Here is a 14391-nt window from a genome sequence, read left to right as displayed (position 1 = left end):
CCAAACCAAACAAACCAGCAAAATAGTAATAACCAAAAAAGCACGACATCACGGGACGTGGTTTAATTTCATTTGACCATTGCATATCCAGCCATTTTTTTTTTTATGCAGCAAAAGAACAGCTCATGCAGCAGTATCAACCTGGGYTGATCAGGAGACTCCAAGATTTTTCCTTCTGCAATCTGTGACAATGAACTTCCCACATATTCAGCAGTTGGCTTATAATTCTGRTCCCTTCTGCAGCTACTGTTCCAGTCAAAACTTGGTCTTGGTTGATTAGGAACAATGGTACAGCTTTGTTTGCAAGCAAATTCSTCATCCTCAGAATCTGATCTCTTTCTACTGTGCAGCAGCATAAAGAATGAGCAGAGGGGAAAGAAAAAAAACTATGAAGTGTACTCGCTGAGTGAAATGCACAGTGGCAACAGTGCGACAGTGTAACAAAAATAAAATTTCAATTATTTTCTTTAAAAAAARAAGAAAATATAATAAAACATATCCTGCTGCTGTACTGCCAATGAAAATGAAAAAAWTCAGTCATAGAACTACACTTCATTTAGGCTTTGCACACAGGAGAGAAACAGGCATGCATGAAAACGCACCTGAACCCTTGAATCTCTTTATACCAGGGTTTGAAAGAGGATTTCTTGATTTTTTTCCATAGCAATTCTTCTTCTGGAGTCCAAAACTTAGGAAGAAATTGGTCAAAAGCAACAACTGCATTTGGTGCTGAAGAACTTAGCTTGCGAAAATAGAAATCATCTTTTTCAATGTTTGGGATGCCTACTTCTTCCTCGTCCTCATCAAAATACCCAGATAATTGTGAAGGATTTTTAACTCTTGGTTTGTTTTCCTCTTTAGTATCCAACTGCCTCTGCCTCCTCTGGTTACTGTTCAAAATATCCAATCAGTTAAGATATTTTRGGAGCAACTTGACATAAGGAATGCAAAAAGACATGCTTTTTGGCTCAGGAGMTCAGCCTTGTGAATGAAGCATATTAGTTCTCAATTTCATCACTGCAGCACCAGAAATAATAAGATATATTAAATAAAAAAATAACAAAAAAGTTAAATGGTTATATCAGCAGCCTATCTCCTCCGACAAAAATACAACGTTTGACAGAAAAAGCATATCAAATTATCAGCTGTGTTAAAATGCCAATTARAAGACTAACTTTATGGCGTTATTTAAAGGCTGTGATTTAAGTAACGCAATAGTTACTCGATCTTGGATTAGTATCTCTGACCTCAGTGGTTCAAGCATTGCAGCTAGTGGACCAGCTGGATAATTTTCTTGCGAGCAAGATTTAGGAGAGTCATTGCGCAACATGTAATGATGTCCAGGTGCAGCAGAGCTTACAGGGCTCTTTTTGACTAGAAATCTACGATTTGCTAAGTCATCCAAAACAAGGTCGGGCAGCCTTCTTTCATCTTCTGACTCAGARCCACTGTCATACTCATAGATGATCTGGAGAGAAGCTGGATTTGTGAGCCCACACTCTGCTCTGCTATTTTGGCAGGAAGCTACAGGATTCCTTTCACGTCCACTGAGGTTGACCAAAACAGGAATAGAATGAAGACAGTGAAGTCATGAAGGTAATGGTGAAACTCAAGAACTGCCCACTAATCTCATCTGTATGCACCAAGAAGACAACTGAAATTCATGACTGTATTTTCCAAGGCTTTAACAGGAAACTAAAACCGTAGTTCTATCTCTTGTGAACTTGCATTTAAGCTCATTAAAAYACATCTGGAATCTGGCCAGCCTCAAAACATTACTCAAAAACAAAAAACAATGTAAAAAGCCAAAACCAAAAACTAAACCACACAACCACACCAAAGCATCCCCCTCGATATAACATGGAAAATCAAACACTTGACTTTGTATTGCAGCGAGAGCAGCCTTTCTTCCAAGGTTGAAGTCATTCAACCTCTTCTTCCAATAAAGAAGTCATTTATTAAAAAAATTCCAAATCAAAGCCCACTTTAATAAGACCGCACACCAGTACCTTGAAAACGTTCCATCTGACTCAGTGAAGACGGGACTTGCCCAGCTCCTCCTGTTGTCCTCATTCTTCTCTGTCCTCTTCTTCCTTAAGGGTGCTGGCACATATCCTGTCTGCTTGTTTTTGCTGGGCAAGAAGCGATTGAAGTCAGTGGTAGGCTTTGGTTCAATCACAGAAATCCTACGGTAAGACCTGTCATCTTTATGGGAGTCATGCATTTTGGAAGGCAGTTCCGAGTCTGTGTCACTGTCACAACCTTGGAAGAAAGTGGAAAAAAGGGAAGACACAAACGTTATTCTCCAGACATGAGCTTCTAGCTAGAACTTAGATCAAAATMTTCTAAAATCAATTTAACTCTGTATTTGAGATGTTTCAGCTGCAAATTTGCTGAGCTACTGGCAGGACAGTAGGAGAAGTATTTTTAGAAGTCTGTGGCAAAGCTGTGATARGATCCATTAAACTCAATTTGGTTTGCATGATCCTGCTGCATTTGTTCCATTCTTTCATTATCACTGCACCCTGCAGGAAGCAAAGAGCTGGCTCCAGACTGAAGACATAAAACAGCACAGAATTTTTTTGATTTAAGTAGTATTTGCYAGGTAAATTTACAAACAAAGACAAATTAACAGCAAATGATATAACAATGTGCTCATCTCACCAGATTAACACCCAGTAGAATCCCAGGGTACATCACATATTTAATAACATGGCTAAATGTTGCCTTSCTCAGATCAGAAATGCTCCATGGAGCCTCTGCCCAACAATTTTACATTATTCACATGCAACAAAATCYAAAACCTAAAAATCCCTGTGACTTYAGACTACAAGTTGGCACYGAAATTTAAAACCAGCAGAGAAACACAGGCTACAGTGCTGCWTTAGGGATCCAAAGTCACTCTCTTTTTGTAACCTTTATTTTCATGACAAACTACTGAAAGTACCAAATACTATTCAGTATTTAACCTAGGTGGGAAAAACCTTATTGAATATTTACAAGTGAAGTGAAGACAGAGGTTTGGCACAGTTAGCCTAAGAATAAGGCAAGAGACTTTTGCAACTAGCGAATTTTAAGTGATCCCGTCCAAACCTGTTTTCTAGCAATTTCCGTTACAGAGCTCCGGGGATATAACCTGCACATACATCCCAATGTGCCAGCAAGAGCAAAGAGTTTCAGCAACCCTTCCTAGGAAGATTTGTGTGAGCAGTGCTATGTTTCTACCAACTGTTAGTGGCCAGTATTTGCTTAAGCAAACTGCAACTGCAGCAGTTGCAAAACTAGAGTTGACTTTCAAGCCGGTTTAAGCACTGGATATCCAGGTACTAGGTCCACACATTGTCTTCTCCCACACTCATAAGACACMGGTCAACAAAAGATTTTAAAGAGGAAAACATACCTTCACTGCCACCTTTCAAGGTTATATCTGATGAAAAGCTTGTGCAGGATCGTGAACCGAGAGAGTCCAAGCTATCAAAGGAATCGTCTCTTTTATGAGTAGCTGAAGATGAAAAGGGCTCTCCCCGGTCAACGTACCAAATATCACCGTACCCACTATCCCTGCCACTTCTGCTTGGCTGGCTGGACTCTTCAAGTGCCTACAACAGTAAGTTTTGAAAGCTCTTTTGCAATAATTTAATGTGCAAATGGTACTCAAGAGCATTTTGAGTTCACAAATTTCAACAAAGACTGCTGCAAACCCCTAAAAACAACACATACAACAGCTTGAGCAGGAGATTSAATAAAAGGTCTTAAATCTCTTTTATCTCAATCAAAGAGGATTGAGATAGGGCTCTCCACAATCTAACCTCATTAGTTACAGCAAGTGGATTCTGAAATTTATATGGTAGCAGAACAAATATATCCTTTTATATGGAACTTGATAGCAAGCAAAACAAACAAATTACTATGTTCTCCAAACTAAGAAGAAAATTAAACCCCCTAGAGACAGTTTACGATTAATGCTGTATAACAAACCATAAACTTCAGGCTATTAGTTTAGTTTCCTCTTTTTGSATTCCTTACCTTAGTCAATGCTTGCCCTAATAACTTCTCAAATGCTTTAAGATTGAGGTATGGACCATTATAATGAGGGTCACTTTGAGCTTTTCTCCCAAGCCAGTATAATGTAATTAAAACCTAAAAACAAACAGRAAAAAAAMMCCTGAATATAAACTTAATTACTTTCCTCTCATGCCATCTACCAGTATTAAAGAATCTCAGCTTGCTGTKAGAGATGTTTCCACAATKAACTTTAAAATCTTGCTTACACTAYTAGCCRTGATTGCCACCAAAACCAAATAAACCGTGTCATGACACATCTCATATCTCAAGTAAGCAGATACAAGTACTGTTTTCAATTATTACATCAAATTGGGAAAGTAAGCTACACATAGAATGTAAAATGTCRCTAATTTACATCAGATAAATCAACAATTGAAGAATAAAGCAAATATGATAGTACCATAAACAGAAGCATTTAAAAATAATTAATCACAATTAGTATGCAATTGTCTTACGTTTTTCACTCTTCTGTAGGTTTCCTCTGGTCTGAAGCAGGGTGGAGAGCAAGAAAAAGAAAAGAAAACAAAATGTTTTAAAATAGCTGACTTAAAACTCAATTATTACTCAAGATATAAAAAGTTTCAAGACCAATTAACAGTCAATATAAAATATGCAATTATGACTGCTCCAAAAGAATTAAGAAGTGTTTCGCTTTGAATACAGACATAACACTGGTACTATTTCAATTGCTTAGTGGGAAACTAGCCAATCTGTTACAGTTTCTGTTTTGAGAGGTATACAGAAAGGCTCTAGGCTTTTTTAATTAGCTCTCATTTACTTACCAACAAAAGAAAAGAAGAAAACAAGCTACTGACTTTGGGAAATATAGCCTCTCTTACCCAGGGAGATTACAGAGTCATAGAATAATTTGGGTTGRAAGGGACTTTTTTCCATCCAACCCCTTTTTTCACTTCCAACCCCTCTGCCATRGGCAGGGACACCTTCCACCAGACCAYGCTGCTCAAAACCCCATTTGACCTGGCCCTGGAACACTTCCAGGGATGGGGTACTCACCACYTCTCTGGACAATCCATGCYAGTSCCTCAMCACCCTCAGAGTAAAGAATTTCTTCCCAATATCCAATCTAAMMTGACCCTCTCAGTTTAGCCATTCCCCTTGGTCCTATCACTACATGTYCCTATAAAAAGTCYCTCTGAAGCTTTCCTGCAGGCCCCCTTGAGCTGCTGGAAGGGTGCTACAAGGTCTCTCTTGAACCTTCTCTTTTCCAGCCTGAACAACCTCGGATCTTCAATTCCATATGAAAGGAGATTCAGTTGCAATYTTTCCCCTGATTGTATTGTTTTCCAAAGTATTTGCCTCAGACAACAGAGAACGCTTTAGACAAGAGATGGCTTTTCAGAGCAAAAAATGAGAAACTGAAACTGGCATATCCAGAGTGACATGATGTAAGGCTGAAAGGATGGGTTTGAGTTCTTTCATATAAATATGTATTTTTAAAAAAWWWTAAATACATRCACAATCATTAACATTAGAGAACTTTTATATATATATACACCCAGTCAGGAGCACCCCTTGGAAATGCACCAACAGACACTCATTGTGTCCTGTTCCTTTCCTGCTCATTTAAAGAACATGAAGAAAAAAAAAACTTCTCAAATGGGAGGCTTGAAAGCCTCCGAGTCCCCAGACCTAGTCCTCAGGTGTAAACATCCACGGCTGGACTGCAGACAGTGGTTGAACAACATTGCTGCCTGCAGTGCCAGCAGTTATGGAAGAGCAAATGGCTTCAATAYCCCAAAATAACTTTTGACCTGCCCCAGATGTTGGTTTGGAGCAGACTTGGCTGCAAACTTCGCACACAGCACAGAGAAGGGGTTCAAACAGAAAAGCAGAGACTTCACATACAGCAGCAGGAAAACCTATTCAGAGCTCCATAATATGCCAGACCAACAATGTTTCAGGTACCTATCCCATTTCTGTCTGTCTAGGAGCACACTAGTCAAAGGCTACAGGAAAAAAAAAGGAGAATAAATCATTGAGGAAACACGAGTTAAGGTAATGAGGACAGGGCCTGGTCAGCCTAAGTGTCACTCTTCACGGAAATGGAACAGTCAATGAGACGTGACAACAGTCAGGGACACAGACCTTCCCTCCTGCTCTTTCTTCCTATTTTGAGAGCACCCACTCCCACTCAGTGGCTGTAATTGCCTTGCCCATCCCCACACCATAAAAGAATCAGGCTATCAGGAACACAAAGTCCTGAGATGGGTCTGACCTGCACAGTCCTTGCCTGCAGCTTTCTTTGTATACCATACCAGAGAYGCTTCTGGCTTTGTAGCCAGTGACTTCATTCCCACAGATAAGGAGGAATCCTTCTCTGTATTGTGAAATATTTACACTTTTTTTTTGTTTTTTAATCTCTTCCAAAACACATAGCTGCTTGTTATTCACTAGAGACTATTTCTGAAGAAAGAAAAAACTCCCATTTTCTTCAGTAGGCTGATTCTTTTGCCAGTGTCCATGTTCCAGGGTACACYATGGCTGTGACCTAAGGAGCTAGTAGAGACAGGTTGATTTCCAAGCAGAGAATGAAAAACTATTCTTKTATCAACGTTATACTTCTCATACTCACTGGAGAGCATTTTAAAGGTTTGCATTCTTTACCCTCAATACCCTTTGTTAGCAGAATTTCTGCTTTTGCTCCCAGCTATAAAAGCAGAGGTCCTTGCTAAGAATGCCTTAAAGTCTGCTCCTGAACTTCAGCAGTAAGAAGCCAGAAACTGCTCTTAGCTGGCAGGAGTATGTATCCAAAACATTGCCAGCCTTCCTTGGACCAAAGCTACACAACTGAACATGATGATGTCCATTCCTGCTTTCCTTGACTTCTCTGGGATAATTTCAGCCAACCATTTTGCAACAGCAGCAATATTCAATTGTCTTTATATTTCAATGTATTTTCTTTATTGGAATAACCAYGAATACACTAGGCCTGTGTACTCGGACTAAAACAAACACAATACTTTGGATGTTCAGGTAAACAAGTCAGTCTGAGACCAAAAATGCGGGCAGGGAGATATTTCACACACTCAAATGACAGATGCTGCTTCATTMCTGTTTTCTCTGCTAACAGCAGAAGCAAACAGACAAGCTGTTTACTCTTCATTYGTGAAGTTTCTTCACTTGCATTACTACTCTCCTTTACTGAACTGTATCTATTGGTTTCTAAACCTTTTTAACAACTTGTCACGACAGATGCAGTCTGAGCAGAAGGGGAGAAGAAAAAAACCAAAAGAAACCCTGCTATCTCATTTTTCCTCATTTTTATATGCATGTACTAACTATTTGATGGTGCTTAACCAAGGAAAAGGATGATTCTGAATGACGAATGCACTGTCCTAAAATCAGTGTTGAATGATAGGTATATAATTTTTTTTGTTAAATAAAAAAAAGTTGAGTAAAGAAACAATGTTGTTACCTTACTGAAAGGTCTTACAAGTAATTTTTGACTTAAAAATTTCATAGCTACATYTCCTCAGAGGCATGCAACTTGCAGAAGATGTAGTTTGAATCTGCTYGCCAACATTCTCTGAAATAAGAGCCTTTAGAGCCTTTAATAAGTACAACCTATCCAAGCTCATCTGTGTTTAGTTGCACATGCCATTGCGCAATTCCTTTCCAGGACACTCTGTTTAAAGTATCTGTTGGGCAAATATCTACTGGTAGAAGTGTGATACAAACTGAAGAGCTTTTAGGAGGAATGACATTTTCCTATGAGTATCAAACTAGAAGAAAAAACAAGACTTTAAACTCAATTGTAGTAAATGAAAATACAAAATGGAGTAATTCTACTATGCAGAATTTCTCCTTCATAATGTGTTCTTAAAAAGTAACTACTGTGCAATCTATGCAAATAATTCAACTCCATTTAACTCTGAAAAACTACAGTTCATACGAGRGGACAAGATGGAGGCACCAACCTCAAGCACAGCAAGTTCTTTTCTGCTAGAAAAGGAGGCATGACCCTGCAATTTTCTGACAACCTGTTACCTAACAGCAAGCTTCTGCTCTCTCCTTCACCCCTCTTGACAATCCTGGCTCTAAATACGCAGGACCCAAACTCTCAGTTTCTCACACTGTATTTGAATAAACCATTTAGAAGATGGAGTACAAGAACTTCAGCTTTTAAGCTTTTTAAATACTCCTGGAGACTTGTAACCTTATTTTGAACATAAGTCTATAACACTGAACTGCACACACCTAAGGGCTTGTAGAGACTTTTTTCACATGCTTATAAAGCTATTTTAAGAACTGAAGGKGTAGCTCACTTGCTGAAGAATCCTCATCAATGCAAATAAATGCCAATACTACATTTAGCTTCTGTGAAAGAAATCTGCTTTTTCATGTTTTCATCTAAAACTGTCACAGAGGCCCAGTTAATACTAATCATATTCTTTATGAAAATACTTGATGTAGCCCAGTTTCTGGTTTGAATAGGTGAACACCATTATGCTGACAGTTTTAAGTAGGCTACTGCTTTGTTCAGGAGGTACAGCCAAGGTTACATCTTAAAATTAATCTGCTGAAAGAATTCAGTTCCTCCCCACATGACAATGCAACACTACTTACTGAATCACTTTGTGTATTTTTAAACATTAACTTCTCTGTCTTCCCAGAGGTTTTTTATATCTCCTTTCATTAACAGCACAACTTTGCTAAAGATGTCTGAACTCAGCAAAGAAAGCTGCTAAGTAGAGCAGMTACCTCAAAACCAAATTCCAGCTAACAAAGAGGTCTCAAAACTGTAAAAGTAGAATCCTAAGTAACAAAGCGTGAACCTTAAKTGTTGGCAGTGGCATTAATAAAAGTTTACATACAACTTCAAGATTAGCCACCCTGGAAAAGATCTCCCACACACTGCATTAAAGTCTAAAGGCCACGAGATAACAACACGTGGGGGATATTGTAACAGCAATTGTGAAGCACAACCGCATAAATCCGAGTTGAACACTGATGAAAAAAGATGTGAAACAACCACCTGTAGGGAAATAATACCTTCTGTGTAAATCATATCATCTACGTCAATCCTTGAGCAAACAGAAAAAAGACAAATGGGACAGAAATAGCTCTCACTTGTTGGTGCGTGACACGCTTAGGGACGAAATACCTCTGTTACGTTTGAACCCAACACACACTGACAAACATCACTTACTCCCAGCACGGACCAACAGATGTTTCTCTAACGAAGACCACTCCACAAGAATAAAGCGAAGTGACACGGCCGACCAGCACGCTGAGCCACAGCTCAAGGAATTTATTCTCAGCTCCACTGTTTGCTCAAGGCTAAAGAGCAGAATTAGTCACAAGGCCCTAGCCTGACAATACAAAGGCTTTGGCAGCAACTCTAGCTTAAGGATTTCCTGGTCTCCCTCTTCCTTCCAGCCACTCCTGTTTGCTGTCCCCGTGGTTATGCCAACCCTGAATCACACCCCAGTTCCATGCTGCCACAGGGCTACACCTGTTTCTGTGGGKTTTTCCTAATATACATTTTCCACCCCCAAATTAGCTTGCTGGTCTGCTTTAGACCATGCCCACAGAATCAACTGCAGCAGCACCATGGCAGAGAAAGTGTGTTGCTGCAGAGGGGTGGGCAAGGGGCTTGGTGGAAGAGGACTCTGCTCCAGACACCAGAACCGTGAGAGTCCTGCATGATGACCCTGAGACAGGGGTGCTCTGTGCTTCCCATTTCTAAGGAGTCAGGAAAGCTTGCTGGGATTATTTTAATGCATTTTGGGGCATTCAAAAGTTTTTTAAAAAATTAAACATTTCAGATTATTATGTACCTTAGAGGAGCTAGCAGGCCACAGTACTTTYAAGAAATCTTTTAAGAAATCATGAATTAGACTAACTGATTATAAAATCCATCCACTTACACTTCTCCAGTGCCTCCATACAAAAGTGCAGTGCTTTTAAGAAGTTAGATTTCTTTTTTATGTTTCAAAACCTTAAAACATTAAACTCAATTGTTTGGATTTTATTTTTCTGACACATAATATTGGTTTTTTTTCCACACACCCCCATATGTAYTAAACTCCAGCAACTAGCAACTCATGATGTCAAAGCTACTTTAACACTTCACTTTATTACTTTCCAGGAAGAACAATGTGGATCTCACGACCAAATCCAAGATAYCAGAAGTCTGAGCAAAAATCTGGAAGATTATTTTACAGCATCCTGTTCAGAGAAGGGTCTGTTTCTCATATAGATACATATTTTAATAGTTATCAATCAACRATTTAAGAAAAAAACAAAACAAAYAAACAAAGAAGCAAGTTYGAAYAGTAATTCCTCCTCTGGAAAATGAGGRATAGGTGCCAAGAATACATGTGGTCCTGTCCAAAAAGATAAGACAAATCTGAATCCTTTTACGGGGAGAAAGAAGGAACACAGACACTCCCACTGATAGAAAGGAATGTGCCAGTGACAAATGCACCCTGCCCAGTGCCAAACCCATCCTTTGGTGAMGAATACTTCAGAAACCCCAACAGCTGCCAACCCTATCTGTTTTCTGCCCCTTCCTCTGAACTACAGATCTCACAAAGGACTTGAACAGACTGCTGTTTACAAARAAGTATCGGTGTTCTCCCTTTGAGCTTCTGTCCATCAAGGCAGCAGTCACACCTCCAAAATGCCTTTTGAAGGATTTGAAAGAGCCATACCCTGGCCCAGATCAGCCGGCTGCAGAAAAGCCCACTTTCCAGCTCCTTGCCAAGCTCCAAGCACTCCAGCCCTGCACCGACCGGCTTCACTTACGATTCTGAGGGAGATGTCAGAGGACTTGCAGGACTCCTGCACCCCCGYCGGGATTGCTGCACAGGAGATGAACACTGCCCGTCCAACTAGCAGCGGGCTCGTGCTAAATTTCAACCTCTTTGGCCACCTACTCAGCTGCTATTAATATTGCTGTTATCGTATTTCACTGAATTCCCACGTGCTGCTGAGAATAGAAAGGCTCCAGTGGAAGATGTGGTTGCTGCATGGGTACAGAAACATGAGGACATTCCTCCAGCACTTGGATTCTTAGCAAATTGATATTCAACCCCGACAGCCACAGTTCACTGCTGAGAATGCTGGAAATAAACCAGCCAGGCTATGGCTGCAGAGCTAGAGAACAGCTTTTGGAAACACACCTTTCTATTTGACTATAAAAAGCACATACGTTTTCCACAGCAACACGTCCATTGGCCCCAATGCCACTCACATCGTAATAGCAAAGAGTCAGGTATAAAATGACAGCAGAAAGTGTTTCTCTGTGCCCCTACAGAACCCCTGGCTGACAGCAAGCACTCTGTGGGCCCTGATGAATGAGCAGCCTGTCTCCACCCCGTGTCTCCGCCGACTAATGAAGGGGCTGAGGGGTGGAGGAGAGATGCTCAAGAAGGGAAAGGAAGAGAGGGAACAGAGCCAGCCAACACCCTCCGTGGGAACACATCATCAACCACTGCTTCAGAGCCTGTCTTCTCACCCTGCCTCTTGAGCATGGTGCTTCCTTGCTGGCCTCACCCATTATGCCTCCACACCATTCTGAAATCCCTTATCAAAACAAAAACAGGCACTTCTAGAAAAGTGCAYCAACCCTGGCAAGACACCAGACGATAACATTATCCATTTCCTCATGCTCTTTTCCGACCCCTCCCTGGGTGGTCCATCCAGCTTCCTCCTATTCCAGTCCAATCTAGGGGYTCTCCCAAGGAGAAAACTAGTATCCTGTACAGAGGAAGGCACGCCTGWCAAATAAAAAATAAAAAATAAATCCCCCAGAAGAACAAGCAGAAGAGCCTCAATGATAACCTGAGCATTCCTTGGCTCTTGCCTTAGCAGGGCAAGTGGCATTGAGCATTTACTGCAAGTTGTTGCGGCAGCAAAAAGGAGGCTGATAAGATCTTGAATCTTCCTGTTCAAATACTAAGCTATATTAAAGAAAATTAAACTTGGTCTGGATGATCTTTCAGGTCATTTCAAAATAAGTGGTTCTAAAATTTATAATAATTAATGTATATTTATTGATTGGTCCCTTTTTGTGTCTTTTTCTTACTCCATTCATAACCCCCTGTAAAAACTCAGCAGCTTCACTAATTACAGGCAATGAAACTGTGTATTTCTTGTACTGTTGTTTTTCCTTGTTTTTTCCAGGACAAAACTAAAATGCTTCCCCAGTCTATATTGGGTACTTTCAATTCCATATCTAGACTGGCACCTACACAAAAACAAACAGCAGGTATTTTATTTCTGAAAGCTAGCCATCACATGCCATACACTTTGGCCAAGAAGCATAAGAACATCCACTGACTTTYATGAGAAATTATGGACTCTCTGCACAAAGCATCAGAAGTTGTGCAGCTGACTCTAGGCTCACATGGAATGTTAGGAGTTCTCAAATCACTTTGCTCACACGCAAGTGGACTTTTTAATTTCAGAGGTGGAATCAACTCCTTCTAAAGAAAAAAAGCACTTTAATACATGCAGTATTTTAAATAAATTGATAGATGGCTATTGTATCACTACTTACATATGCTATACGTTTTTATATCTTCCCAAGTTTTGGTATTTAGTATTTGGAGCATATGATTTTGCTGAATCTCTCATCTTCCTGCTGCCTTTTTTTCTTTTTTAAAAATCTGTGCAGTTGACYGTTGCACAAGGACTACATTAAATGTTGCCCCCCTTCTACCATTTTCTTTCTTTGTACCTCAAAAATCAACATATTTCAGCTCATCCTGTTGATCATCAGGATCATTACCTACATAATCTCTCTTGCATTTAGTTTTAAAGATCCTTTACCTTCATTCCCCCCCCCACAAATCTAGACTGCATTGTGTAAATTTTGTAGATTAATTTGAAGAGGAATCAAGATGAGGAACATACAATTTTGCTAACAATCTTTCCAAAACAAATAGTTGGTATATCTGGGGAGCCACTCTAAAAAATAAGTATCAAAATAGACAAGTGCAATCAAGTAAGTTTTTAGAAATATATGCAAAACCACAAAAATGTGCAGCTGCTAGCTTGCTCAAAAATAGTTCACAAGCATTATTTTAAAAAAATTATGTATAAAGTCTATTATTTGCTTCAGCTAAGCTGCAGCAACCATGGCAACTCACAGCAATATTTTTTCAGGACATGAGCAAAACTCATTTTCTCTACTGCCTGATGCCTCTTCACCATTATTAAGTATTTCCAAAACTGCTGTCCTTTTTACTCCCAACTCTCACACCTAACTGGAGTATTTCAACATCCCCTCTTTCTACACAGAGATACCAGAGGTAATTTTTTGGAATGGCCCTCATACTGACCCCATTAATTCCCACTAAACCTTGATGAGACACCTCTGCACAAGCTCTGGGTACGTATAAACAAGTTATTGCAAGGTAAGTTAGGGTAAAAAAATTTCCATCTACAAACTACTTGTAGCAACTGCCTATGTGCACTCTCTTACACTCAATTCCCCGGATTAACACAATTGTTCAATTTGGATAAAGCATTCAGAGGTGTCCCTTGGGAAGAGCTAGGATTTGGCAGGCTACACAACTTCACTTGCTCAGACGGAGATATTTTTATAGCCTCTATACACAGGGAGGATGAAAAAAAACGACCCCAACAATCTTYTTCATTCAATCTCCTCCCTTGGTCCATGCCCTGGGAAAGATCCAGTAAATATAATCCTTATTCTTGTGTCAAGCAAGCAGGCGTTGATGCGTAAGTGCCTTGTGTATAAGCAAAACAGCTCATCACAGCTTACAACACTCAAAAGCAAGGCTTATTCAATTCCTCGGGGTATGCAAAAAAAGAAAAAAAAAAACAAAACCAAACCCAAAATTCAAGTCTATGCTGCATAATTTATGTTTGCTATTTGGCAATGAACATATCCTCTGATAAAGAAAAAAAGATGACTGACAGTAGCTTGTACTGGGTATTGCTGTGTTCACGCTTGTGCTAACACCCAGTTTCACCAGTCCAGATAGGCCTCTGCTCAGCTGCTGTTGTTATAACACTCACTCAGAAAACAATTCAGCATAAGATGACTCAGAGTTACCAGCAGAAGCTACAGATGCCCTATTCATGGCCCATGAAAGTAATCCAGGATTCAGTCCACTCCCGTCATGATCTTCTCAGGAAAGCCAAGACCCATAAATGCCCACTATATGCATGAGGATAGTTAATATTTTCTGGAGAAGAGGCAGACCCCCTGCAGTTTGGGGATACATGGAATCTGGAGCACCTGGGATTCACTTCACAGATTTCCGATGGCTCATTTTTTCCTCCAGAGCAATTCCAATGTAGTGCTGGCCAAACTTTCACAGGAGGAAA

The 14391-nt window shown here is 40.0% G+C and overlaps 1 protein-coding gene across 5 annotated transcripts in view; it reads right to left on the bottom strand.

Moving 5' to 3' along the window:
- Positions 1–14391, bottom strand: part of LMO7 (LIM domain 7) — a 129928-nt gene that overhangs the window by 40325 nt on the left and 75212 nt on the right. For 4 of the 5 annotated variants that reach the window (XM_057366482.1, XM_057366481.1, XM_057366484.1 and 1 more), the window contains exons 5-8: positions 4521–4551; positions 4027–4140; positions 3401–3599; positions 2010–2262 (exon numbers count right to left, since the gene is read on the bottom strand). In XM_057366482.1, coding sequence (XP_057222465.1) covers positions 2010–2262; positions 3401–3599; positions 4027–4140; positions 4521–4551 — 597 coding nt within the window. Of the gene's footprint in view, positions 1–602; positions 891–2009; positions 2263–3400; positions 3600–4026; positions 4141–4520; positions 4552–14391 lie in introns of all 5 variants that reach the window. The other variant, XM_057366486.1, reaches the window with a different exon arrangement.

The sequence above is a fragment of the Malurus melanocephalus genome, unplaced genomic scaffold (assembly GCF_030028575.1).
Source record: "Malurus melanocephalus ecotype Western Australia unplaced genomic scaffold, MMel_1.1 scaffold_66, whole genome shotgun sequence".
In the NCBI taxonomy this organism is placed as follows: Eukaryota; Metazoa; Chordata; class Aves; order Passeriformes; family Maluridae; genus Malurus; species Malurus melanocephalus.
The sequence above is the reverse complement of the archived record's forward strand: the minus strand, read 5'-3'. Positions and strand labels throughout refer to the sequence as shown.